Source organism: Peromyscus leucopus, chromosome 23, assembly GCF_004664715.2.
Source record: "Peromyscus leucopus breed LL Stock chromosome 23, UCI_PerLeu_2.1, whole genome shotgun sequence".
Taxonomy (NCBI): domain Eukaryota; kingdom Metazoa; phylum Chordata; class Mammalia; order Rodentia; family Cricetidae; genus Peromyscus; species Peromyscus leucopus.
The window spans coordinates 13482476-13509973 of NC_051082.1; the positions used below are offsets into that span (position 1 = coordinate 13482476).

At 50.8% G+C, this 27498-nt stretch overlaps 2 protein-coding genes across 3 annotated transcripts in view; one reads left to right on the forward strand and one right to left on the reverse strand.

Annotated features, from left to right (window-relative positions):
* Hvcn1 (hydrogen voltage gated channel 1) overlaps positions 1 to 1785 on the forward strand; it is a 32826-nt gene extending 31041 nt beyond the window's left edge. For both annotated transcript variants that reach the window (XM_028885764.2, XM_037198687.1), the window contains one exon: positions 95 to 1785. In XM_028885764.2, the coding sequence (XP_028741597.1) occupies positions 95 to 181 (87 nt within the window). In that variant the 3' untranslated portion in view covers positions 182 to 1785. The remainder of the gene's footprint in view (positions 1 to 94) is intronic.
* Positions 268 to 26770, reverse strand: Tctn1 (tectonic family member 1). Its single transcript, XM_037198686.1, has 15 exons — positions 26301 to 26770; positions 23323 to 23443; positions 18097 to 18227; positions 16111 to 16262; positions 12918 to 13017; positions 10856 to 10965; positions 10262 to 10282; positions 8766 to 8900; positions 7694 to 7819; positions 7297 to 7382; positions 6267 to 6407; positions 5288 to 5450; positions 1926 to 2045; positions 1097 to 1259; positions 268 to 352 (listed from the first exon to the last, which is right to left on the reverse strand). The coding sequence occupies exons 1-14, from the start codon at positions 26698 to 26700 to the stop codon at positions 1116 to 1118; spliced, it is 1950 nt and encodes a 649-aa protein (XP_037054581.1). The 5' UTR covers positions 26701 to 26770; the 3' UTR covers positions 268 to 352; positions 1097 to 1115.
* Between the last annotated feature and the right edge of the window lie 728 nt (positions 26771 to 27498).

Here is a 27498-nt window from a genome sequence, read left to right on the forward strand (position 1 = left end):
TGCCACAGACTGGCTCTTAGCTCTCTGTAGCCCCAGGCCTGTGGGAATGTGGCTCAGAAGCTCATCGCCCGGTGTCTGTCTGCTTTTACAATAGGAACAAGAAATTGAGAGACTCAACAAGCTGTTGAGACAGAATGGACTTCTGGGGACAGGAACTAGCCTTCCAGAAGCTCTACCCTAGAGAACTGTGTGCTGCCAGGTCCGGTCCTCATCTTTGCCTTGGCTTGCGCTCGCTGGATGCTGGGGACACCTCTCCGTCCGCTCCGCTGCCTCTTCCGTCTGACCCGGAGCCACCTATCCACATCCTCCTCACGCAGCGAAGGAATCATGACCACCTTTTCTCAGCTGGACTCTGCTCGAAAATGGACAAGGAATTGGGCTTGTAAAACTTAATGCCACTGCTTCCCTCCGTGTGTAGGGGACCGGCCCACCCTTTCGTAAGCACATTCTGAAAGGAGGAGAAGCTGGCACCTCGCCCCAGCCCCTTCTAGAAAACCTTTCTTGGCCGGTCCACAGCTTCTGGCGCTGCATCCCCTAGGGGAGGCATCCTGGTACCCAGCCCCTCCTCGGCAGCATCCAACTGTGTCAGCTTCCAACTGACTCTGCTCTCATCAGCATCCCTCCCAATTACTGTACAATTACTGTATAAAATAAGCGCCCTCTTTCTCCTGGGCCCGCCTACCACACTCTCTCCCTGGTGGCAGCCCACACCAGCCCACCAGTTATAGAGCTAGCTCACTGCAGGGGGGGAGCCCCAGGCGGCCCTGTAATTAGCATCATCTTGGGGTACAGTGCCCTTGTGGGCACACGTTTTTACACAGCCTCTTGCAGGTTTGTACTTCTCCAACATTGATGGGCATTTTGAAGACAGCTCCCGAGAGAGGAGGGGTAATGCACTGAGGAGGCTCTCCATGCATTGCTACATTAGGCTCTGTCCCTCCCAGCTCTCCAGAGGCGACGAGGCCCGTGACCACCAGACCTGACCCCCTTGCCCAGCAGGGTCAAGTTTCTGAGAGGAAAAGACAGCGGAGATGGGCAGAGGGCTGGCTTAAGGGGACGAGGACCTGGGTCAGGGTCCGTCAGGGTGGGTACTCACTGCTGCAGGGTCACCCGCATCACACAAACGGGAAGAAGAAGCTGAAGGGCAGCCTGGCGTTGATGGTGGGCGGGGAGCGGAAGCCTGCCTCCGCAGGGGCCGACACATCCACAAACGTCACTGTGGTGGAGACGACCACCGTCCTCTCGGGCCCTGGCGGGGGCTGTAACGGAGAGACAGAACGGGCACGGTCATCCTCCTCCTCCTCCTCGCTCAGCTGGAGTCTGGCAGGCCTGTGGAGTCGCTGAGGCCCGGCGCAGCCGAGCTGCACCACGCTCCAGGCTGACCCAGCAAGAGCAACCACGGTTCGGGGTTCACAAGAACTGGGACCCCGAATAAAACCTGTCAGTGAGTTTTCCCCTCGAAGTACAAGTTAAAGGATGATGGTGAAACTGTTTTAAGATTCGAGATGACCTTGAGGCACGATGGCACTTGCTCCTTATTACTCATGAGGCTGACGACAGAGTCACAAGTTTGAGACCAGCCTGGGTTACAGGAGATGAGCCTATGTCAAAATACCAGATTCCACCAGGCACAGCAGCACTAGCTTCCTGTCCCTGAACGTGGGCTGTGACATGAGGATTAACAGCTCAAGTCCAGCCTTGAGACCCGGTCTTAAAAAAGACTGAAATCTAAATAGAAATTATAATCCTTCACACCAAGTAATAAACTTTTCCTGTCATACCTGCTCTCACCTCGTCCTGTCTTCACCTGCTCCTCTCACTCTGTTTCTTTCTTTCTGTGCAAGGTTGGGGGTTAGCCCAGGCTAATCCTGGGCCTACCGTCAGGCCACACCCCAGCCCGTGGAGACCGTCTCCAGCAGGCTTACCTCTGGAATGGAGAAGAGCTGGGCAGTGACGTTGACTATCCTGGCTTGGGGATTCAGCAGGGACCCATACTTAGTCCATTTCACTTCTATCCCCAGAGCCACAGGGAGCTGGCACGGGCCCTGCAGGAGAAAACTAGATTAAACCAGAATATTACACAACCGCGATCCACAGCTGAGCACTTGAATTCTGTGTGTAAGATGTTTACCAATCACAAAACGTTCAGAACACAAGGGTGAACGCACTATACGAGTTCAGGTACAAGTAAGTTTCCAGAGCCTGAGTCGTTACAGCCCCCTCGGCTCCCACGACTGTACCACCCAGTGAGAGACAGGGTCCCGCCCCGCCCGTTCCCAAAGAAGGCCTGGTCACTGTGGGGGGAGGGCAGTCCCGCTATCCAGCGGTGGGACCTTCAGGGCCTCCACCGGCCCACATCCACCTCAGAGGAGCTTCTGGAAACTGGCCAGAGGGACAGCAGGGGAGAGACGGACAGAATTCAACAGAGAAAAGGTGAATCTGATTGTAGCTCGGGTTCAAGTGCGAACAGAGGAAACAGAAGCATGCTTTTATCTCATCTCACCAACTAGCAATGGAGATACAACTTGGGCGGGAGATGGCTCTGCAGTTCTGAGCACTGGCTGCTCTTGCAGGACCGACCGCCTGGGTTCAGTCTCCAGCACCCACACAGCAGCTCACAACCACTTGTTACTCCAGTTCCAGGAGACCCACCACCCTCCTTCTAGCCTCTGAAGGCCCTAGGCACCCGTATGGCGCACATACATACATATGCTTATACACAGAATTTTCTTTTTCAATCTTAAAAAAAAAAGCTGGATGGAGGCGGTGGCGGCGGCGGTGGTGCACGCCTTTAATCCCAGCACTCAGGAGGCAGAGGCAGGTGGATCTCTGTGAGTTCGAGGCCAGCCTGGGCTACCAAGTGAGTTCCAGGAAAGGTGCAGAACTACACAGAAAAACCCTGTCTCGAAAAACAAAACAAAACAAAAAAGCTGGACATGGTGGCCCACACCTTTAATCTCAGCACCCAGAAGGCAGAGGCAGGCAGATCTCTGTGAATTCGAGGCCAGCCTGGTCTACAAAATTGAATTCTAGGGGGTTGGGGTTTTAGCTCAGTGGTAGAGTGCTTGCCTAGCAAGCACAAGGCCCTGGGTTCGGTCCTCAGTTGCGGGGGTGGGGGTGGGGGTGGGGGGATATAAAATAAAATAATTGAATTCTAGGACAGTCAGGGATTATACACAGAGAAACCCTGTCTTGAACCCCTCTCCCAAAAACAAGACAAAACAGCGCAGGACAGAGTCAGTGTCTGTACGCTAAGAAAGGTAATGGTGCAGGGCAGGAATGGCGGCTCACGCCTTTAATCCCAGCACTCGGGAGGCAGAGGCAGGCGGATCTCTGTGAGTTCGAGGCCAGCCTGGGCTACACAGGGAGTTCCAGGACAATCAGGGCTGTAGAGAAAGACCCTGTGTCCAACAAACAAAAGAAAGGTAACAGTGCTTCATCTGCACTGCGGGGGCCAGCATGGGGCTACCCGAGCTAAGGCTGGATCCTGACTCTGTCCCGGGACCTTGGCTTGGACAGTCCCAAGGGAAATGGGCATTGGGCCCTCCAGACCATCCGTCCTTTTGCTGATAACTGTGGAACTGCAGAAGCTACACAGTGGGTAGACGGGAAGCCCACGAAGCTATGGTACTTCCCATAGGTTTGACTTTCCACGTATATTTTCTGTAAATTATGTCCTGGCATTAAAAGCTAGCAGACCTGTGAAACTGGAGACCGTCAAAAGCAGTAACGGGTTCCTTAGCTCGCAAGAGCCTTTAGAAACCCTGTCACGGAGCCGGCTTTGCCAATATCCGGTTGCTAGGAGAAGCTGCAGGTGCAGCGGGTGTGAACAGCAGATGCCCTGGGCCTGCTCCCCTGGCACTGAGGACTGGTGTCTTTACCCAGTGCCAGAAAGCTAAGAGTCATCCCGCAGGTTCACTGGCGGCTGAGCGCAGGAGTCAAGCGATCCTCGGAGTGGGGGGTCTGGTGAGGTTCTTCTCCCCACGGCGGGCGCCACTCCTTAAAAATATCCAAAGCTGATAATGAGAGGCCTGCCGCGGCTGTGACAAGAAACAGCTGGGCAATTAGGGGAGAATGGAGTGCACGCCTCCGCTGGGGACAGCCCACACTCGGCTGCTAAGACAAAAGGAGGAGGTGGGCGGAGGAGTCACGTGTGACCAGGAAGCTATTTGTAGGATGTCAGCTTCCATTAAACTCTTTGGGGAACTTGGGAACTGAAAGAGCTCATGTGTGGGTGGGCTGCCATTATAGCCCCGAGGCATGGGATGGAAGTGGTGGTGGAGACAGGAGGCCACATCCCATGTCCCTCCTGTCACCAAATGCCTGGGGAAGGCTTACTGCGTCACTGCTGTCCAGGCCGACCATCCTGGGGTTTGGAATATTTGCATAGCCATTGATGACTGAGAAATTCAGAAGGCTAGACAGGAAATCCATTGTTCATGTCCACCTCACTCAGTCTAGAAATAATGGTACTTCAGTGGGCTCAAGTTTTGACCATGGTGGTGACATGTTGGCACTTAAAGTTTCAGATTTGGATGTCATTTTTTTGGATTAGGAGGTTTATTTCTCAACCACAGTGATGGTCGTGGTCACTCGCGCTTCCAGTATATGGAGTGGCCCCTTGTCCTGCCAATAGCCAAACAAACTTAGCCCTCTCAACAGCCCTGTGGGGTCAGTGATGTTGTTTCTGAAGGGCTCGGGCAGGCCTTGCCCTCCCCCATTCCCTCTGCCTTGCTATACGGTGAGATCACATTCCTAAAGCCAGCCACCAAGGTCCATTCCCTTATCTGGCCACTCCCTCGTCCTGAGGCTGACCACCAAGGTGCAATTATCACAGGATTGAAGTCCAGTCATCAAAGCCCCCTTTGGCTACCCTAATTAACACGCCCAATTAAAACACACCAACTCATCCTAACATGGGGTTTCCCTTCTCCCCTTTTGCCTAGGGGCCACATCCGTCTCCTCTATCAGAGGCAGGCCTTTGTCTCTCCAGAGCAAACATCCCTCCCCCTCTCCCTTCTCTCTCTCCTGTCTTTGTCTCTCACTCCCTGGCCTCTGTCGCTCCTTTGTGCTGAGAACCTGGTCTTGGGGTGTCTGGTGCTGACTCTGGTCCTTTCAGTTCCCACGAGCCGGGGAAGCAGAGGCTGGACAACTGCTGACAGAGGCATTGTGAAGAAGTGAGAGCTGGAAAGCCTAGCCAGGCCGCAGCACCCGACTCCCACCCCACCTGTGACCCAGCTGGCAGAGGAGGGCACACTAGCAGGTGGCCAGCAGCCTCCCCCTTTACCTTCACATTGGAGGAGTGGGTGATGTAACGCACAGGCACCCAGTCCTGCACGTCCTGGGCCCAGGAATTCCCAAACGCAGCCACGTAGTCGGGGAAGGCCTGGCCTCTCAACAGGTCCTGGATCTTCTGTGCCAGGAGCCCACAGGGGATGGCGCCTGTCAGTCTTTGGGAAGGAAAGACAGGCCAACTCAGGGAGGCACTGATAACCTCCAGCCTTTCTTCCTCTCCAAAAATGCGATCTTCTAACCCCTGGTCATGGAGATGTCCCCAACAGCTTCCCAACCTGTATTCCACCCCCACCCCCCTCTACGATGTGCCAGGGCCAGAAGCCGGGCAACACAGTGGCTTTCCCATATCCTGTCCTCCTGAAGGGTGCTGGCACATGCGAGTTCCACAGGAGGGACCTGGGGTTTATCCTGGGCTGCTGCCCCCTGGCATCCTGTGGGGAAGTGTTCAGTGGAACCCTCAGGAAGAACTTGCTGCTCCGAGATCAGAACCAGCAATCACACTAATGACCGAGTCCCTCCAAACCACGTGGGAAGGGCATGCATGGGTGGAGACGGGAAATGAAGGGGCAAAGACAAGTGTGTTTGTACAGAGCGAGGATTCAGCCACAAACACACAGACCCAAAGATCCAGAAATGCCACTGCGGCACCCGGAGGCTGCGGTATGCGGCAGGAGGATCAGCGGTTTGAGTCTAGCCTGGGCTGTGCAGGGAGGCCTCATCTCCCATACCACGTTCCAGTTTTCATTCAGTGGCTCTCCTGTGCCGCACAGTTAAAATCCAGAAACAGGAAGGGCTTTCAAGGGAAATGTGTTTGCTGAGAACTCAAAAGCTCTTAACCACAACACACACACACACAGCTCTGCGATCGGTCCTCTGCCGTGCTGGGGAATGGCAGGGCTACAGTGGTTTTGCTGGTGACTGGGTGAAAATAGGGGAAGGGAGGATGCTCTCTTTGCCACGGGCACCCTCACCTGAGCTGACAGCCAGACTGCACGTTGTAGCCAAACAGCACGGGGTCCCGGAGGCCCTCGCTGGCAAGGCAGTCCTGCGCGCCTGCGCTGCGAAGAACAGTAAACTGGCCTTGTCTGTTCGCTGTCTGAATAATCCCAGACATTCACAGGCTGTTAAGGGAGGTAACGGTTCCCGAGCAGCCAGACTGTGCAGGAGGAAAATGGCTTCCCGGTAGGACATGAGACACGAGCGAGGTGCAGTCTCCTGCTCTGGGCCTCTGGGTTGTTCCCGGGAAGGGACAAAGAGATGCCAGTAAAATCTTTTCCTTGCCTGGCTCACCTTCACATTAATTCCAGCCGGGTGTGGTGGCCGGGCTGCTAATCAAGCTACTAAGAAGGCTAAGGAGGGTTGCACATGTGAGGACTCCTGAACTGGTGAGTTCAAGACTAGCCAGGGCAACTCGCCACAACCTTGTTTCTAAATGAAGGGTAAGGAATGGGCTGAGGGACAGCTCAGTGGCAGAGTGCTCTCCTGGTACGATCAAGTCCCCAAGGAGGATCTGTGAGACTGAGGCTAGCCTGGTCTACATAGTGAGCTTCAGGACATGGAGAGATCTGCTTCAAAAAAACAAAAAAAGCGAAGGAATAAATGATTCCAACCCTCCTGCCTTCGGGTGTCCTTGGTACTGTTGTTTCTTTCTTTTGTTTTTGTTTTTTTCAAGATGAGGGTTTCTCTGTGAAACAGTCCTGGCTGTCCTAGAACTCGCTCTGTAGCCCAGGCTGGCCTCGAACTCACAGAGCTCCGCCTGCCTCTGCCTCCTGAGTGCTGGGATTAAAGCGTGCGCCGCCACTGCCCAGCTTCGGCGTCCTTGGAAATACACCGTCATCTTCCCCCAAGTGTCTACTCACACCCAACCCCACCACATCTCACTGGCCCGGGGGAAGCTCCCTCCCACAGGCTGCCCACAGCATCCTCGGCAACAAAGGGAAACACGGTCCGTCCATGCAGACAGGGAAGGTGACCGTCTCCACAGATTCAAACAAAGGATACCCCTTCTGAGGCTGAAAGCCAGCGGCCAGCGGGAGTCCCACTCTGTAACCAGGGTTGCCACTGAGAGGTACAGGCTTGCCGCGGTGCTGAAAGACAAGGCACGTCCTGTGCTACATCACTTCGGCAGCAGCGGGGGCAACACGGTGCTCCTCGTGGTAACATCTGGAAGACAGCTCCCCTGCTCTGAGGTATAAATGGATCCCGGAGAGAGTAGGAGGACAGCACTCTGAGCCCGTGAGGCCCGGGACAGCACCTGGCTTCCCGGCAAACCCCACACACCACGGCAAGTGCAGGCTGGGGAGCTGGGGCACGCTTCTAGACTGCGCCTCCCCCAGAAGTCAGGCTCTCCTTCAGCTTGGCAGCGGAACACTTGAAGAGAAAGAACACTGAAACTTACCTGAATAAAGTGAATCTCAAACTTCTGCTGCAGGAGAGTCACTGTGCTGCTGAATGTCCCCAGCACGAGGGAGAGGCTGGCTTCCCGGATCTGGCCTGCGGCCATGTACAGCAGACTGTACTTCACCTGGGACAGAACGGGGCTTGTCCACCTCTGCCCGCCACCGCTCAGCAGCCACAGAAGAGCCACAGCCCCGACTCTGCTGTCCAGTCACACCAGTGATGTCCCCTTAGCATCCCAGAAGACAGAGCCACCTCAGCCTCGCCGTGACCAATTGTTTGATCTTTCAGATCGGCTGACTCAAGCCCAATTTGAACAGTCTATTTCTGCAGAAGAAATGTGTCCAATCGAATAAATGGTGGTAACAATAAAGTGTGTGTGTGTGCGTGTGTGTATGTGTGTGTGAGTGTGGCCAGAGCGTGACGCTGTCTTCCTCTGTAACTCTGCCTTCCTGCCTTGAGACACAGTCTCTCATGGAACCACAGGCTCTCTATTTCAGCCAGGCTGGCCAACCAGTGCACGCTTGGGATCTGCTTGTCTGTCCCTAATGCTGAGGTTACAGCCAGGTACAGTAGGTACAGTAGCCATGCTTGTTTTGGTTTTGTTTGTTTGTTTTTCGAGACAGGGTTTCTCTGTGTAATTTTGGTGCCTGTCCTGGATCTCGCTCTGTAGACCAGACTGGCCTCGAACTCACAGAGATCCACCTACCTCTGCCTCTTGATTGCTGGGATTAAAGGCGTGCACTACCGCTGCCCGGTTCCTCCCATGCTTGGCTTTTTACATGGGTGCTAGGGATTTGAACTCAGGTCCTTATGCTTGTGGAACAAACATTCTTACGCCACTGAGCCATCTCCCCAGGCGCCAACAAGAAAATTTTGCTGTATTCTTGTAAGGTGTTGGGTTTAGGGAGACATGTAAAGACGTGTCCTCCACTGAGACAGCGGAGCAGCAGCAGAAACAACTCAGAGTCTGGGCCAGAGTTCTCCCTGGGGGGTGTGTGTGGCTCCCCTGCAGGCCGACGGCTGGAGTCAGGCAGTCAGAGCAGAACTGCAAAGGCACACTGGGCACCTACCTCGAGAACAACGTTGCTGCAGAGTCTGTCTTGCCCAGCGCTGACCAGAGACGGCCGTAAGACGCCATGGCCTTCTAACCGGGTCAGTGTGTGATTGAGAGACCGATACATGACAGACTGGATCTTGATGGAAACCTGAGAGGGAAGACAGCCTTGGTTATGAGGCTACACCAGGCTACATACGGCACCGGTGACTGTTACGGCAACCAAAGTCTAAAATGAACCTTTAGTAACAATAATGCAAGGCAGAGGACATGCACACTGCCATGCACTGCACTGTGCGTGCTGTGAACCCACTTCTGCAAGAGTGAGGTATTTCCATGAAAACACACATACATATACACGACCTTCAGAGAAAAGTCGGAAGGCGGCGTTCTCAGATGTCTATTCATCCCCGAGACGGAAAGAGCCCAACAGTCCATCTGCACCCACATGGTGGCTCACAAGTGGCTGTAACTCCAGTTCCAGGGGATCTGACAGCCTCTTCTGGCCTCCAAGACTAGCAGGCATGTACATGGTGGACATACATACATCAAGCAAAACACCCATGCACATAAAATAAAAACTAAAAGAAAAATTTAAAAAACCAGCCGGGTGGTGGTGGTGCACAATTTTAATCCCAGCACTCGGGAGGTAGAGGCAGCGGCCAGACAAACTTTTGAAGGGACATCTGTCATTGTGACCAACACCAGAAGAGCGAAAAAGCATCAACCAATCCCCTAAAGGCAGCCACGCTGCTTCTGACAAGGGCTCTCCATTTGAGTGGTTGGAGGCCACTATCCGGGAAGGTGCCTGAGACACCTGCTCATGTCACTGTCTTCAGGGAATGTGGAGCTGTTTATAACTTCAACTGGCAAGTGCTGGAGCCGTCACTCTGGAAACAGAGACGCAGTCTTTACATGCCTGCTCCCATGACCAAAGCAACCTACAACTGTCCTCCAGGTCGAAATCACTTGTCCCCACGGGGACAGTGTGGGGACATGAGTGACAGAAAAAAAGGCAACCTCCACAACGCTCTGCCTGCCAAGCTGCCCCAACAGCTTGAGTCAAGTGGGAACCCTGGGCTGTGTCTTACAGACACCATGCGGACTGGGCAAGTTTGGAATGGTAGAATCAAAGCACTTTCGAGCAGCTGGAGGGATGTCACAGAAAGGCCTGACATATGTTTTGTTTGAGAACAGGATCTCACTACTGTGTTGCACTGGCTGGCCTGGAACTCTCTATGTAGACCACACTGGCCTTAAACTCACGGAGATCTGCCTGCCTCTGCCTCCCGAGTGCTGGGATTAAAGTCATTTGTTTCTATGCCTGGGTAAAAATAAGTCTTAAGAAAAAAAAAAGGTGGATGACTTGTGGAATGTAATACTCATGGGTTGACCGTTAGCCAACAACATATATACACACACATGTAGGCACCCCTGCCATCCCTACCCTGAGAGGGGGCGGGGGGGGGGAGACAGAGACAGAGAGAGAGAGAGAGAGAGAGATGCTTTTACCTGTGTTGTTGAATTGGGCACCTAGACAAAAGAAACCACAATAAACTTAGTTAGGCACAACAAACATGCATTTTTACAGCCCTTTCCGGCTTCAGCTAAGCCATTTTCATCCATTAGAGCCATCGCTAAGACAACAGCCGTCCCCCACTCAGGACTGGCCCTCCCGGGCTTCTAGCTCTGCGCCCATCACTGTATTTCCCTCTGCAACCTCGTCCTTCCCATCAGAAGCATCTTTCCAGAGGCCTGCCCGCTTTGGTGGCACTGTGCCGAACCTCCTCATGGCCCTGCTGTTTCTGAGAGGCCACCTTTGATGGTGGCGATGGGGCTGTCACCATCACAGCCATCAAAACACCGGATGATTTCTAAAGGTGTGAGCAGTCACTGAAGACCTGGCCTTGGTCAGCTGCTGCCAAGGTGAATGAACAGAAACGAGGTCCACCTGGAGCCCATACAAACGTCCTAAAGGCGACTCCGGCAGCCGCCGACGCCACGGTGCTAGAGAACACAACCTCCCACCCGGGCCGGGCCCGTGCTGAGATCACTCCATCTTTGTGCCAAGAGCAGAGCACAGTCGTGCGTCCAGGTGACCCTTACCCTCAGAATGGCAGGGCTGCTGTAATGAGCCATGCTGAGGGCTTCCATTCCTTCGCACTCTTCCATGTCCACCCTTCGGCTGCATTCGAAGGCCTGGCTCACCAGGAATGCTGAAACATCCCGGGGTGGGGGAATACAGAACATATCAGCTAATGAATGGGAACTAAAGCAGTCATGTAAAAAAGGCCACATAATCATCAACACAAATGCAGCGTGTTTCAAATGGGGCTTTCAAGCCGGGTTTCAAGTAGGAAATGCACACGCAAAATATTCTAAACTTAAAAGGCACAAAGGATACTGAACAGTGTCTCCCCCCAATTCTGTCCCCCACCTAGGTCCCTGCCCCAGAGGGAGCAGCGTGACTAGCTGCTGAAGCTTTCTGAAACACTATGCAAATAAAATAAAACACATACGTAAAAGGTTGGTTTTTTTTAAACAATTATTTTCCCCTTTTGGCCACAGATGCATGCACGATACTCTATAATGGGCATTTTTTCCACGAGCAATGACTGCATCCTGAAGACTCTCCAGCAGCCGTGAAGGGATAATTAGTGTTCTCTTGTGGATTTAGTATAATTACTCCCCAGTTCCCTGCTAACGGCCACTGCGCTTGTCTCTGCCTCGGCTGCTGCTGTCACAGGCTGCATGGGGCTTTTGCACGTGGGCCAAGCCTTCCTGCAGGAGCTTTGGGAACGTGGATCCGTATGTTCCACTGCCCTTGGCAGGGTGGGACCAACTGTTCCACGAGCTACGGCAGGAGAGTATCTGTCCCCAACGGCTTCAAACTCTGAGCTCTGCCACACTCAAAAGTGGAGATGGCTTCTTAGTCTGTCGTGTTTGCTTTTGGAGACAAGGTCTCACTATGTAGCTCAGGCTGGCCTCAAACTGGTGGTCCTCCCTCCTCTCCCAAGAGCTAGGGTTCGAGGCTTGCCCACCTCACCAGGCTGCAGTTGGTTTTAACTGGCAGTGACCTACTATGTGCAGGAAGCTGCTTCTCAACAGAACCTGTTAATCAGTTGCTCATTACGGTCGCTCCCAGCTGGCTGTGGGTTAGACAGCCATGGCCTTAGCCTTCTGCTGCCCAGGCCCTAGGCCTCGGCTCCTCTGCTCTCCTGGAAGAAGTGGGTCTTACCCAGGCACTTGAGCACAATGGTCTCAGTGTTCCCACTGTGAGACTCAGCCCAAGAAATCCTGCACAAGCAGGCCTGGAGTGCGCACGTGGGATCCCAAAACTGGGGAGACTGAGTTGGAAAGACCAGGGTGAGATACACTGGGAGACCCTGACTCAGAAACCAAGTGAGAGCCAGCCATGGTGGCAGTGACTTGACCGCCAGCATTGGGAAGGCACAGAGGCACAGAGGCAGGTAGGTCTTTGGGAGCTCAAGGCCAGCCTGATCTATGTATTAAGGTCTGAGACAGCTGGGGCTACATAGTGAGTCTCAAAAACTAAAAATAAATAAATAAACAAATAAACAAAACAAATAGACAAAACAAGTGAAAAGAAACTGAAAGCCTCACCGTTCCACTTCTGAGAAGAAAACAAAGAACTAGTGATGTTAGCTGACCCCAAGGGATACTGTGCAAACCATTTTAATTTTGTATTACATTTGACCTGTGGGTGGGTGGCCGCACAAGAGATACAGCATGTGAGTGGAAGGCAGGGGGTAACCTATGGGAGTCGATTCCCTCCCTCCACTCCACTCCAGGAGTCTCAGAGAGAGAACTCAAGGTGCCAGGCTTGGCGGCAAGCACCTTTACCTGCTGAGCTGTGTCTCTGGCTGCGGGGTGAGGGTTAACCAGAGGGACCAGCCTTGTGTAGCATGGCAAGAGCACACATAAGTGCTTAATGGAATGCTGCAGAGATCTGCAATCCCCGAAATGTGTCTACGTGACACTGTTTACAGGTGCTTACCGCCGAGTTCAGGCAGCCACCGACCAGGGTAGAAAGGACCTCTTCAGGCAGGACCTTTGAGGCCTCTCTACCTGAAGCGTCCTTAGGTTATGAAGCCTGTTTAACTGGCAATCGTACGTGACTGACAGGAGGAGCAGGGCACGCTCTTACCGGCAGGGTTCTCATCTGTGCACAGAGATGACGTCAGAGGCGAGGGCAGGCTGAGAAACGAACCTGAAGACGCGCCTGCAGTCTGCAGAGGAACTCCGTACTGCAAACACAGAACCCACAAGTGAGACAGGCGTTCCTTCAGCATGCACTGGACACATGGCAGTGCCCACGGGGCTAGGGGTTTGAGGACACGTGCTGAGCACAGTCCCTGCCACACGGGGCTCATTCTCAGCTGCCAATCACATCCACACACACCTTTTTCAAATACATTTTAAGTTTGTGTGATAGTGCACAGCTTTAATCCCAGAACTTAGGAGGCAGAGGCAGACGGATCTTTATGAGTTTGAGGCCAACCTGATCTACACAGTCTCAGGCCAGCCAGGGCAACACAGCCAAACCTGTTGTGTTACAGTTTCCTCCAAGATCGAATCATTCTACCCTGCCGGAAGCTCCTTAAGCAGGAAGGTAAACACCTCAAAGGAGCTTCAGGAAGTCCCTGAAACTGACCAGATTCACTAGACTCCTCCCTGCCGGAGTAAGCAAGAAAAGCTGAGAGTCCCTTTGAGACAGGCAGAAGAGCTGGAAAGGAGACTCTCAGACCAGCCAGCACCTGGTAGGAGCAGAGACCAGCTGAGCTGCCCAGAAGAGGTTTAGAAGAGTGGTTCTCAACGTGGGAGTTGAAGGACCCTTTTACAGGTGTTGCTTAAGACCATCCTCGTGTCAAAAATCTACATCACGATTCATAACAGCAACGAAAATCATTTTATGGTAGGAGCTCACCACAACTGTATTAAAGGGTCACAGCATTAGCAAAGTTGAGAGCCACTGCTCTAGCCCCTTAATTAGCTAATTTATTTATTCATTTATTTATTTATTTAGATATGAGGTCCTACTACATTGCCCAGGCTGGTCTTGAACTCCTCTAGGGCTCAAGTGGTCCTCCTGCCTCAGCCTCCCAAAGGATGGGATTAAAGTTGCTTAGGGCAGGTGTGATGATGCATGCCTTTGACCCAGGTTTAACTGTGTCCTCTACTTGGGAGGCAGAGGCAGGCAGATGTCTGTAAATCAGAGGTCAGCCTGGTCCACTTTGGGGGTTAGGTGAACCATGGCTACATGGTGAGAGCCTATCTCAAGTAAATAAACCGAGGCTTGAGAGAACGTGCGCGCCTGCGAGTGCCTGCCACTGTACTGTTGCCTGTTTCATTATGGGATGCCCCGGCACAGGATGAGAAGCTAAAGTAGCGTTTACCTCCGTGGACAGGAATCGGACGGCTGAGCACAGGCGTGAACAAGTCACCGTTCAGGAACACTCATTTAAATGGCAGTTGTGACACTCATTAAAATCTTTAAGATTTTCTGTGTGTGGATGTGAGGGAGGGGCTGTGGAGATCAGAGGTCAACTAGATGTCTTCCTTAATTGCTCTTCATCTTAAGTTTTTGAGATCGGGTCTCTCTCTCTATTCTCTTCCAACTGGAAGCTTGGGTCTGCTAAGAAAGGATGGTGGGGCAGGATGTTAAGAGCGCACAGTGCGCCAGGCGGTGGTGGCGCACGCCTTTAATCCCAGTACTCTGGAGGCAGAGCCAGGTGGATCTTTGTGAGTTCGAGATCAGCCTGGGCTACAGAGTGAGATCCAGGAAAGGCGCCAAAACTACACAGAGAAACCCTGTCTCGAAAAACAAAAACAAACAAACAAAGAGCACACAGTGCTTTTGCAGAGGATCCAATTCCGTTTCTAAACTGCCCTTCATAAGACAGCTCACAACCACCTGTAACTCCAGCTCCATGGGATCCAACGCCCTCTCCTGGCCTCCGCAGGCACTACACTCACTTGCACATGTCCCCACACACAAACATAATTACCCTGGCATGGAGGTGCACACCTTTGAGCCCAGCACTCAAAGGCAGAGGCAGGCAGATCTCTAAGAGTTTGACGCCAGCCTGGTCTACATAGCAAGATCCAGGACAGTCAAGGCTACATAATAAGACCCAGTCTCCAAATAAATATAAACACGCAATTAATGTTTTTAATTAAAAAAAAAAAAAAGAGTGGATAGTGGCTGGTGTAATCCTCCACTCAGGAGGCAGAGATGGGAAGATTATCACTTCAAGGACAAGCTGAACCAACTATACAGTGAGACTCGAAGGTGAAAAATTAAAAATGGATCGAAGGGCTGGGCCTGGGGTGCTGGGGAATGCATGAGCAGCAGGGTCCCTTCCCCAGTGCTGTCAAGACTGGAATGCTGGGACACACAGCAGGCAGGCTTGTCAGGATGTCCTGACACTGGTCCCCAAGCTCTTTTCCTGCACCTGTTTCTCTCAGTTCAGTGGCACAGCCGTGTGTCCTTCCCAGCCGTGTGTCCTTCCCAGGCTGCATTTGGCAAAGCTGAGAAAGCCCTCCACAGTGCCTAGCACACAGGGATGCCCACAGAACAGCAACCAGCCTTCATATGACTTGGGAAGACACAAAGTACTTAATCCCTCAGTTCTGCTTAGAGGCAGGGTTTCGTGTGGCTCAGGCTGCTTTAAACTTGAATTCCTGCTCCTCCTGCCTCCACTCCCCACCACTGAGATTATAGGTGGGTACCAGTACGCCCAGCTTTGGAAAAGTACATCCAACATTAACGGGTTTGCTAATGAAGGGGTATATAAAATAGCACACAGCCTCCTAACGTCCACAAAACAGAAAACGACTCTGAGAGGACCTGGCATCCAGGCGGTCCACTCCTCATGCCCAGAGGCAGGCTTCAATCATTTTCCTACACTCTCCTGTGCTGAAAAGAATAGAAAATTTTGCAGAGATAAAATTCAACTGCAGAGCTGAGCGGCGCTGGCGCATGGCTTTAATCCCAGCACTCGGGAGGCAGAGACAGGCGGATCTCGGGAGTTTGAGGCCAGCCTGGTCTATGAAGTGAGTGAGTTCCAGGATAGCTGGAGCTGTTACACAGAGAAACCCTGAACAAAAAATCAAACAAACAAAACAAAACAAAAAATCCAACTGCAGAAGTGACCTGAAATCCTGGGTTCAGAATTTGAACATCGCTTGAATTCCCATGCTCTTTGAGAGGACAGCAATATCTCTCTGGTGTCATCCATGTCCCGAGGGCTGGCAGTTTGGCTTTCTATGTTGATACTGAAATGAGCTTATGGAGTATTTCAGGACAGATGAGAGACTGCCCCTAGTTGTTGGCTCACCTCGTATTTAGTGGGCTGTGGGGCATCTGATGGGGCCGTGGAAGGAACATCCGACTCGACACTCGGCGTAAAACCACCTGATGCTTGCATCAGTCTGTCGAAATTGTTCTCGTTGGGCACTTCTGGAGTAGCAAAGGACAGTGCGGGCTTGTCTGTTTTTAGACAAAGCGTTAAAAATCAGAAGAAAGGTGTGGAGTACGTGACAGCTCAACTTGGAAACCCCTTCTTAGTAGCAACGAGACTGATGTTAAGAGCCTGGCGGTGGTGGCGCACACCTTTAATCCCAGCACTCAGGAGGCAGAGGCAGGTGGATCTCTGTGAGTTCGAGGCCAGCCTGGTCTACAGAGCGAGATAACTACACAGAGAAACCCTGTCTTGAAAAACAAAACAAAACAAAAACAAACAAACAAACAAAAAGACTGATATAAGAAAAGTTTTTCTGGGCTATCTAGATGGCTCAGCAGATAAAGGCGCTTGCCACCAGGCCTGGTAACCTGAGTTTGATCCCCAGGACCCACATCACTAAAGAGAGAACTGACTCCAGAAAAGACACCCTTAGCCTATGTATGGTTACACACACACAAACAAAGGTAATTTAAAATGATTTCTTGTTGGATGGTGGTGGCACATGCCTTTAATTCCAGCACAGGCAGAGGTAGGTGGGTCTCTGAGTTCAAGGTTTACATAGTGAGTTCCAGGACAGCTAGGTTACACAGAGAAACTCTGTCTCAAAAGAAAAAAAAAAGTTTTCTTGTATATTTGCCTCTCCTGGGATTTCTTGAGGCTTGTTAAGTGAACAGAATCCCTAATCATAATGAGTTCAAGACCATCCTGGTCTATATGGCGAGTTCCAGGCCAGCCAGGATACACAACGAGACCCTGTCTTGAGAAATCAATGAACAAACAGAATCAGTAGACCTGGCTGCATCTAACAGTGTGGTCGGTAGTGATTGCTTCGAAGGCCTGCAGGGAAAAAACAGCAGAAACCAAGAGACAGAGCTGGTCACTTTCTCCAGCGCACAGACAAGCGTCTGCTTCTTCCCGCCTCCAGGGAACACTCTCTGAGGGGCTGTGGGGAGATAAGACTCATTCATCTCTTGGCAGCCACCTCCTGTGCTGGGTATGAAGGGAGAAGAAGAGGCAGGCTCCATGTCCACTGGGCTGCTGTTATGGCTTAGACAGTCATTGCCGCCGACGGGCGGTGGTGGCGCATGCCTTTAATCCCAGCACTTGGGAGGCAGAGCCAGGCAGATCTCTGGGAGTTCGAGGCCAGCCTGGTCTACAAAGCAAGATCCAGGACAGGCACCAAAGCTACACAGAGAAACCCTGTCTCAAAAAACAAACAAACAAAAAAAGGCAGTCATGGCCAGTTGTCACTGAGGATAAGTCATAGCACATTCCCCCAAGTCTTTAATCATGGGGGAACACATCCCAAATACGGAAAGACTTTGGGATGAGACGATGAAGTTGGACTGCCAAAGCCATGAGTGTGCCTCTGCTATCCTGAGAACAGCACACACTCACGAGCAACACACTGCCTAGGCTGACTGCTCAGGTAAAAATACAGATCCTGTAGTCATGCAAATACTCTCAGTAAAAATAACAAAGAAAAAGGAAATGGAAACCACAGGTAACATTTAAAGATGAAACTGACTTTCAACTTTTACTCCAAGAGGAAATAAATGTGCATGCACACACATGCACATGTATGCACACACGCACACCCCAGATTCCTATGTCTACAGCACATAAACCTCTTTGAAGTCAAGCATAAGATAAAGACAGCTAACAGCGTAAGGACTTGAAGACAGTGTGTGCCAAGGACCTATAAAGTTACTGTAAATTCAGCCTCCAGCCTTGAATTATTCACACAGCCCACACCCAGGATGGGCGCTTTAAATGGAACTGAATGAAGTGCTTTCCCCAAAAAGAAACTTTTAAAAGAAAGACAGGGCTTCACAACATCTATCAAAGCCAAATACTTACAGTTTGAAATATGGACGCAGAAGACGGAAGGGTTGATCTGGTCAGTGAGTCTAAAGACTCGGTGAGGAGGGTCTGCCGTCAAGTTCATCCAGTAGACGGCTGCCTTCTGACTGCAGAACTGCCCATCACCCCTGAGAGTCGAAAACGACAGTGAGTTGGCCGTGCAGAGTCTACGCCAGGCTCATCTCCAGATCCTTCACTACACTAACAGGAACCACGAGGACGCCGATGGAGTCGGAAGTCACAACAGACTCCGTTTGTGTTTATTTGCTCTTACAAGCGTGGCCCTGAAGCTTTTATCTCTAACAGAAAGAAGACAAGCACAATAACTTTGGCGAGGCATGCTGGTGCACGCCTGTATTCCCAACACCGGAGCGGTCGAGACAAGTGGGTCTCTGAGTTCAGGTCTACACAGCAAGTTCCACGTCAGTTAGAGCTACACAGACCCTATCTCAAAAATATATAATAATAACAACAACAACAAACAACATTTAAGGGAAGGCTGCTGGGTGTGGAGTATAGTGCACTTTTCCATAAACTTGAACAGCATTAAGATTATGATATTTTGGGAGCTGGAGAGGCTGCTCAGTGGTTAAGCATTTACTGCCCTTACAGAGAACCTAGGTTCAGATCCCAGAACCCACATCAAGGCAGCTCATGCCTATAACTCCACTTCCAGGGGATCTGACACTCTCTTCTGGATTCTGTGGGCACTACATGTAACCGGCACACACAGCACACACAGGCACACACACATCTAAATAAAATAAATATAAAAGCATACCAGGAAGATTTGAAAGTATTTTTTATTTATTTATTTATTATGTACACAGAAGAGGGTGCCAGATCTCATTACAGATGGTTGTGAGCCACCATGTGGTTGCTGGGAATTGAACTCAGGACCTCTGGAAGAGCAGTCGGTGCTCTTAACCTCTGAGCCATCTCTCTAGTCCCCTTGAAAGTATTTTTATTATTTATTTGTTTGATGAGAGAGAGAGAGAGAGAGAGAGAGAGAGAGAGGTGCTTTTTCCACGGCACACATGTGAAAGTCAGAGGACAATTTACATGAGTCAGTTCTCCTTTTACTATGTAAGTCCTAGAGCTCAAGCTCAGGTCAGCAGGCTTGGCAGGAAGCACCCTTACCCACTGAGCCATCCTGCCCTGCTCTCTTCCCCATTCTTCTCTATCTCAGCTACCTGTTCGTTCAGTCAATGTCACAGCCTACAATGCCTGTCCCCCAGCTTGTGCTTGACCCTCAGGACTCAGCACAGCTCCGATGGTCTTTTCTAGAAAGCCTTCCCCGCCTAGCTGAGGTAGACGGCGTTCTCTGGGGTTCCTCAGGGCCTGCCTCGTTCACCCCTCGCTCATGCAACAGTAAGCTCTTAAAAGCAGTATGGGCGAACTCAGTTCCATGTCTCAAATGCACAGAGGAGGTGCTCAAGAAGGCCCAGAAGGTGGCCAAGCGTAGAGTCCCTGCCTAGCCCCCGCCAGGCCCTGCTTCCGTCCTGCCCCCTCCTGCCCTACAAAGAAGGCCAGGAAGAGCAGAGGCCACGCGCCTTGGGCTTGGTGTCTACCTGAAAGGTGACAACAGCGGAGGTCAAGCCAGAACTCTCTTACCCTAGTCAACTGGTGTGTGTCACCAGGAACCACACACCGAGAGCCTGGCACACGCTAGGCCAGCACTCACCATGAAGTGGTATCCCTGCCGGTCAAGACAATTAAAGAAGGCCCATTACACGGTATCAGCCGGGCAGGCACCGACAGCACCTACAATAGCTACTCCTGTCCTCACGAAGGTTCCATCGGGTGGGGGACAGATTCACGCAGATGCCCACCAACAGATTTCCAAGTCATTATACGACAGGAGTTGTTGGCAGTTAAACATAATGAAACCTTTATGAACTGGAGCCTATATAATGGGGCACACTACAAATTAGCATTAGGGCTTTCGCTATTTTTTTCTTTCTTTTTTAGAGATAAGGTCTCCCTATAATTGCCCAGGCTATCTTCCAACACAGGAGTTCAAGTGATCCTCCTGCCCCAGGCCTCCCCAAAGAGCTGTGGCTACAGTAGCATGTAATTTGGTTCATAATTCTCTTGGTGGGATGGGATGAGAGCAGATAATGCCATGAAGCCACGTGACAAGACACAGATTAATAGAAACAGGTGGAGTCAAGATGTAAGAGCTAGCGAACAAGAAGCCTGAGCCATGGGCCATATGGTTTGTAATTAATATAAGTCTCTCGGTGATTATTCTATAAGCAGCTGTGAGAGCTTAGGTCGGAGAGATTCATCTGAACCGTGGGTCTAGGAGGGACCAAGAAACTTCCACCTGGGCTGGAGAGATGGCTCAGAGGTTAAGAGCACCGACTACTCTTCCAGAGGTCCTGAGTTCAATTCCCAGCAACCACATGGTGGCTCACAATCATCTGTAATGAGATCTGTCACCCTCTCCTGTATACCTAATAAATAAATAAATCTTTTTAAAAGAAAGAAAGGAAGAAAGAAAGAAAGAAAGAAAGAAAGAAAGAAAGAAAGAAAGAAAGAAAGAAACTTCCGGGCTGGAGAGATGGCCCAGTGGATAAGAGCACTGGCTGCTCTTCCAGAGGACCCAGGTTCAATTCCTAGGACCCACATGGCAGCTCACAACTGTCTGTAACTCCAGTTCCAGAGGATCTGATGCTAATGCACATTAAAAAAAAAAAAAAGTTAAATAAATTTGAAAGAAACTCTTCCACCTACACACATGATAGAAGGGGAAAACTGATTCCCTAAAGTTGTCCTCTGACCTCCACTTGGGCACCATAGTTTGAGCATACATATACATAAATATAAAAAATGTATATATTTATTTATATACAAATAAATAAATAAATATGTAATTTAAAAAGGCTGCTCAGGGGCTGGGTGTTATGATGCATGTCTTTATTCCCAGTCTTCAAGAAGCAGAGACAGGCAGATCTCTGAGTTCAATGCCAGGCTGGTCTACAAAGTGAGTTCCAGGACAGCCAGGGCTGCATAAAGAGACCGTGTCTCAAAAATTTAAGGGGGCCAGAGCGATGACTCATCAGTTAGTTAAAAGTGTGTACTGCTCTTGAAGAAGACCCAAGTTTGGTTCCCAGTACCTATGCTGGGCGGCTCACAGCCTCCTATGACTCCAGGTCCAGGGAACCCAACACCCTCTTCTGGCCTCAGCAGGCAACTATACCCACGTGCATACCCTCCCCACACCCCGCCTAAGACACACATGCATACTCATAATTAAAAATAAAAATAATAAAAGGTAGCTGGGTGGTGGTAGCGCATGCCTTTATTCCCAGCACTCGGGAGGCAGAGGCAGGTAGATCTCTGAGTGCAAGGCCAGACTAGTCTACATAAGAAGTTCTTAGCCGGGCGGTGGTGGTGCACGCCTTTAATCCAGCACTGGGGAGGCAGAGCCAGGCGGATCTCTGTGAGTTCGAGGCCAGCCTGGTCTCCAAAGCGAGTTCCAGGAAAGGCGCAAAGCTACACAGAGAAACCCTGTCTCGAAAAACCAAAAAAAAAAAAAAAAAAGTTCTTAGCCAGCTAGGGATATACAGTGAAACCTTGTCTCAAAAAAACTTAATTACTGTATTTTAATAAATGGCACTCCAATTCAAAAATGACATTCTTCCCCTGCCCCTCTCCAGAGCTGAGGACCAAACCCAGGGCCTTGGGCTTGCTAGGCAAGCACTCTACCACTGAGCTAAAACCCCAACCACAAAAATGACCTTCTTACAGGGCTGGTGGTACATGCTTACAGACCCAAGACAAGAGCAGACTTATTTTCAAGGAAGGCTAAATCAATCTCTGGTCCTGGAAGCCAGAAAAGGACCCCCTCCAGCAACCTGCTCTCCAAGCTTCTTCACAACATTTGAGGGGGATTCGGTTTCTCCCAAGGGTTGATAAAAGGATTTCCCATGGCAAGAGTCCACTGTGTTTCCAAAAGGACTAAGCCTGTCATGTGGCTGTCACTGAATTTCAGTCAGCTCTCTCTGCAGTAAGCTGGTCCCACCCTGAATGCATGAGCCTTTTCAAAGGGCTGTTATTTTTTGCAAAAACCTCTGAAAAACAAGATGAGATTACTCAGAACTGATCGCTTCTTCACCTTGTATTCCCATGAGAAGGTCTCATCATTTCCCATGCACTGTGAACTGAGAATCAATCCTTGCTTTGTTTTCAACCAGAGAGGTGCACACCAAGTATCCCAACTAACTAGTTAGTGTCCACAGAAAGAGCTGGGAAAGACAGGGGCTGGGGAGGTGGCTCAGTGGGTAAAGTACTCGACTCAGGAGCATGAGGGCCTAAGTTCGGTTCCCGGCATGGATAAAAGCCAGGCTGTATCTGTATCAGGGCACTGGGCAGGGGAGGAGACAAGCTGTCAGCCAGCCAGTCTGGCCAAAAAAACAAAAAGGAGCTCCATGCTCAGTGTGAAAACCCATCTCAAAAATGAAGGTGGAGTTGGATGGTGCTGCTATAGGCCTTTAATCCCAGCACTAGGGAGGCCAGCCTGGTCTACAGAGTGAGTTCCTGGATAGCCAGGGCTACCTTACCTTAAAATAAACAAACAAACAAACAAAATTAAGGTGGAAAGCAAAAGATGAAGAGACCCATGTGACCTCTGGCCAACACCCATATCACAAAGATAAGCACACCCATACTTACACTATACATGCACACTCAGGCATATACTATACACACAAAGGTGCACACACACCTAGGCTCTATGAGACTAATTCAAAGGTACAAACTGGTGACACATTACCTCTGCACAGCTCAAACATTAATCTACAAACACAGAGAGTCTTATTTCATAACACTCCAGAGCAGTGGTTTTCAACCTTCCTGATGCTGTGACCCTTTAATACAGTTCCTCATGTTGTACTGACCCCCAACCATAAGATTATTTCATTGCTACTTCATAACTGTAATTTTTCCCTGGTTATGAATGGCAATGTAACTATCTGATATACAGGATATCTGACATGTGACCCCCAAAGGTCACGACCCCACAGGTTGAGAACGGCTCCTCTAGAGGTAACACACATGCCCTTCCATTGCCCACACTGTTGTGGGGTTGCATGAAGATAAGCAACTGCTTCTGACACACAGGGCTTTGTACAGCAGGGCTTCTAAATAGTGAGGAACACATTTCGTGTCCACAAATTTTATTGTCCTGGCCATCAGAACTCCCTGTCGTATGCTTACGTGACAACTGGGACTGAGCAGGCAGAGAAGACGCTGAAATCCATGGTGCTGCAGTCAGGGTCACAACAGCAGTTGACGTCACACTGGGCTGGAAGCAGGTCACAGACACACAGAGCAGCAACTGAGAAATAAAGACGGGGATGGGGGTGGTGTTCAGAGGGTCACAGAGAGCAGGCTGTTACTGCTCCCTGCCACCTAAGGACCCCAGAAGTCAATGTCACAAGATATCTGGTTCCTCCAGTGCTTGTGGGAAAGCTACCTCAGTCACTTTGAGTACCCCCCCCCCCCCCCCCCCGTCAGGGTCTCCCTGAGGTGGCTGCAGATGCCTGCGCTCATACTTCAGAGTCGATTCCAAGGAAGGATTGTTGGCAACTCATCCCTTTCCTCACACACCCCGGTTGTTTTTTATTTTCAATTTTTTTTTTTTTTCAAGGAAGGGTTTCTCTGCCTTGGCTGTCTTGGAACTCACTCTGTAGACCAGGCTGACCTCGAACCTGGAGATCCCCCTGCCTCTACCTCCTGAGTGCTGGGATTAACCACTGGGATTAAAGGCTTTTTCAGCTGGTTGCTTTGAAACTGAACTCCTAGTCATAAGATCCTAACCAATAATCAAATGTTCCCATTTTGACTTAAAATGTCCTTTTTTCTTTTCTTTTTGAGACAGGGTCTCTCTGTGTAGCCCTGGCTGTCCTGAAACTCACTCTGTAGACCAGGCTGGCCTTGAACTCAGGCCTCTGCCTCCTGAGTTCTAGGATTAAAGGGTACATCACCACTGTCCAGCCAAAATGTTCTTTTTTTTTTTTTAATTTTAAAATTTACAATACAGGGTAATAAATTGATGGCAGGATAACACCGCATGGAGGAAAAGCAGGAACCCCACTCCTCAGTGCGGTAGCAACTCTGACCTTATCTGCCCTGCCTCTCATCTTGACTCTTCTGCATTCCACTGTCAGCCCCCCTTCACAGAGATGTCCACATGAGCAGAGAGAGCCTCCTCCGGTCTCCAACGGTCTCCGAGAGCTCTGGGCACTCAGTATTTGACTACACTGTTTCAATTCATTACTAACGTTACTGCCTTATTCATTCTCTGTCAAACAGAGAAAACCCTTTGAAAGAAATAACCGAGAGCCTGAAGAGAAGGCTAGGCAGTTCGGAGCACTGGCTGCTCTTGCAATGGATCTAACTTTGGTTCCTAGAACCCACATGACAGCACACAGCCATCTGTAACTCCGGTTCCAGGGGATCTGATGCCCTCTTCTGGCCTGCAGGCATACATGCAGACAGAACACTGTATACATGATAAATAAATAAATCTTTAAAAAAAAAAAAAAAAAGAAGTGAAGTGTAAGGCCGGGTGGTGCGGTGCATACCTTTGGTCCCAGTACTTGGGAGGCAGAGGCAGACAGATCTCTGTGAGTTCGGAGGCCAGCCTGGTCTTCACAGGAGTTCCAGGACCGCCAGGGCTACACAGAGAAATCCTGCCTCTAAAAAAATAAAACAACACCCCCTCTCAAAGAAAAACCTTATGGAGTTTCAGACACGCATGCCTGGCTATATTGTCCCCACATACAATGATTTGACTTCTCTGTTAATTCACAAGTCAGCAGGCTAAACACAAAGCAGAGAGTCTGGTTTATATATTCAAGTATCAAATGTATTTCTCATTTGTTTCCCCGTTTGGTGTTGGAGAGTGAACCCACGGCCTCCTACAAGCTAAGTGAACACCCAACCACTGAACCACACCACCCACCAGCCTTTGTACTTTTTTTTTTCTCATAAACTACTCATAGTTTTCAAAGGAGGCCTCCAAGAAGAATAAGCTGAAATTAACTCAAAGAATTCAGGATAGCAGCCAAAGACAATTCTTTTGAGTTATCTATACGCTCAGCCTTACTGGGTGAAAGATCTTTTTCTCTCAAACAGTAATAAAAACCACACACAAACACACACTGCTACTCTCAATCCAGAAAAGACTGTCTGAAATTCTTTTTCTGAAATCACAGCTCCACTGAGAACCTAATGACTGCTACAAACCCTCACCCTAGAAAAAATGCGGTTACAAAATTTCACAAACTCGGGGCTGGAGAGATGGCTCAGAGGTTAAGAGCACCGACTGCTCTTCCAGAGGTCCTGAGTTCAGTTCCCAGCATCTACATGGTGGCTCACAACCATCTGTAATGAGATCTGGTGCCCTCTTCTGTATACATGTATAATAAATAAATAAATCTAAAAAAAAAAAATTCACAAACTCAAAGGGTCACAGAGCCTCTGAAGTCACAGGTGTAAAGTCAGATTATCAAATATTCACTAAATGTGTAACTGCAAGACTAAAAGATCCGTTTCTCGGCTGGTGATATAGTACAGATAAAGGCACTTGCCAACAGGCCAGGCACCCACTTGGTTTGGGAGGAGCAAATTTCAAGCTGTCCTATGACCTCCACATGGCCGTGGTATCTCATGCCCAAATACATAAATAAGTAAATGCAATATATATATTAAAGTAAGACCAGTTGCTGAGACACATTCATTATCCATAAACACAAACCCTCATATCTGGGCCTAAGCCCTCACTTACACTTTCCCTCCTCCCACTCTACACTGGAGGCAAGCCGAAATCAACAGGGAAAGGCCTTCCCCATTCATTCCAAGTGAGCTGCACCTTCGGCGTCTGAAATGTTCTTACTGAAAAGTTCAACAGAGCCTATGCGTTCATTTCCTCCACGTCCCAGAAACTAACTTCATCTTCAGCTGCGCGAATTTATTCATTATGCACTTTGGGCATTAACATTGCCCGGGACTAACTGAAGTTTTTCCAAGATCTGAGAGTGTCCCACTTAGGCCCCGCTTTCCGCGCTCCGGTCTCCCTCTCTGGGTGAGGTCAGGGAGCCTGAGAAGGACGGAACTTGGAGCGGTTATCATTTTCCCTACGTTCTCACTAGTCTTCTACCCGCTCTGGGGAGTTAACACTTTGTACCCACCGTCCGTGACCGGGGTGGGCCTGGGGCCAGAGAGCTCCGGAGCCCTGGGAGTCCCCGGGGTCCTAGGCGACGAGGAGGAGGGCTTGAGAGTGGCTGGGGTGGCCTCGGTGGAGTTGAGGTCCTCCTTCGTCATGGTCGGGGTGGCCACGGCAGGAGTGGCCACGGCAGGGGTGGCCAGGGCCGGGGTAGCTGCAGCCGGGGTGGCCAGGGCCGGGGTAGCTGCAACCGGGGTAGCCGCAGCCGGGGTGGCCACAGCCGGGGTGGCCGCGGCCGGGGTAGCTGCGGCCGGGGTGGCCACAGCCGGGGTGGCCACGGCCGGGGTAGCCACGGCCTGGGTGCTCGCTGAAGCGCAGCAGCTCAGCAGCACCAGCAGGAGCAGCGGGAAGCCCCACGGCCCCATGGCCGAGCAGAGAATCCCCGGCCCGGGACTCGGGCCTGGGAGTTGCCAGGCAACAAACACAGCCGAGCGCAAGGTGTCATGGGAAAGGGCTCCGGAGGCCGCCATAGCATGAAGGAGGAGGTGGAGCCTGGAGCCAGGCCTGTGGGAATAGGCTAGGGGTCCGACAATCACGCCGGGGGCGGGGCTAGAGGCGGGGACTACGCCATGCTTGTAAGGTCCGGGCTGATGGGCATGGCAGGGGCGGGGACGGACCAAAGGAGGAGGGCGGGGCCAGGACCTGCGGGGGCGGGGCCTGGGGCTGCTCTTTCTGGTTGTGACAGCCTGCGGGCTTCCAGGCGGTTTCAAACATGTAGATTCCAAGCTACAGCCTCATGGTATTTGGAGTCCGTCAAGTCTTAGGACAGAGCTTAGAAGTGAGTATTTCTAATAAGAAGACCCGCAGCCGATGGGTGGAGGGAAATTTAGAAGCGACTCGGGTCCTTTGAAGGACTTTGGAGTTCAGTCACATCTCCACCATCTTTGAATTCCCTATCTCAGATCACACTGGCTTTGCCTTCTTTGCCTTTAGATACATCGCAGGAGGTCGCCAGACGACTTCTACCCACAGTATTTATGATGAGGAAACAAACAAACAAACAAAAACACCTTAATTAAACAGGATCTCACTGTGCAGCCCAGACTGACCTCAAACTCAGGCCAGTCCTGCCTCAGTCTCCAAAGACAGGCGAGCGCCACCGCGTCCAACCTCCATTTCTGCCTTTATGATTACATGACTTGGGGAGGTTTTTTTCAAGTCTT

Bases quoted from the DNA above. Each gene is read 5' to 3' on its own strand.
- Tctn1 (XM_037198686.1), bottom strand. From the start codon at position 26,700: ATGGGGCCGTGGGGCTTCCCGCTGCTCCTGCTGGTGCTGCTGAGCTGC. The intron at 8,901-10,261 runs GTAAAAGCATCT...CTTCCCTCTCAG, and splicing joins TGCCCAATTCAACAACACAG to GTTTCCATCAAGATCCAGTC. The intron at 6,408-7,296 runs GTATCCTTTGTT...CAGCCTGTGAAT, and splicing joins GGCTTTCAGCCTCAGAAGGG to GTCTGGGATTATTCAGACAG.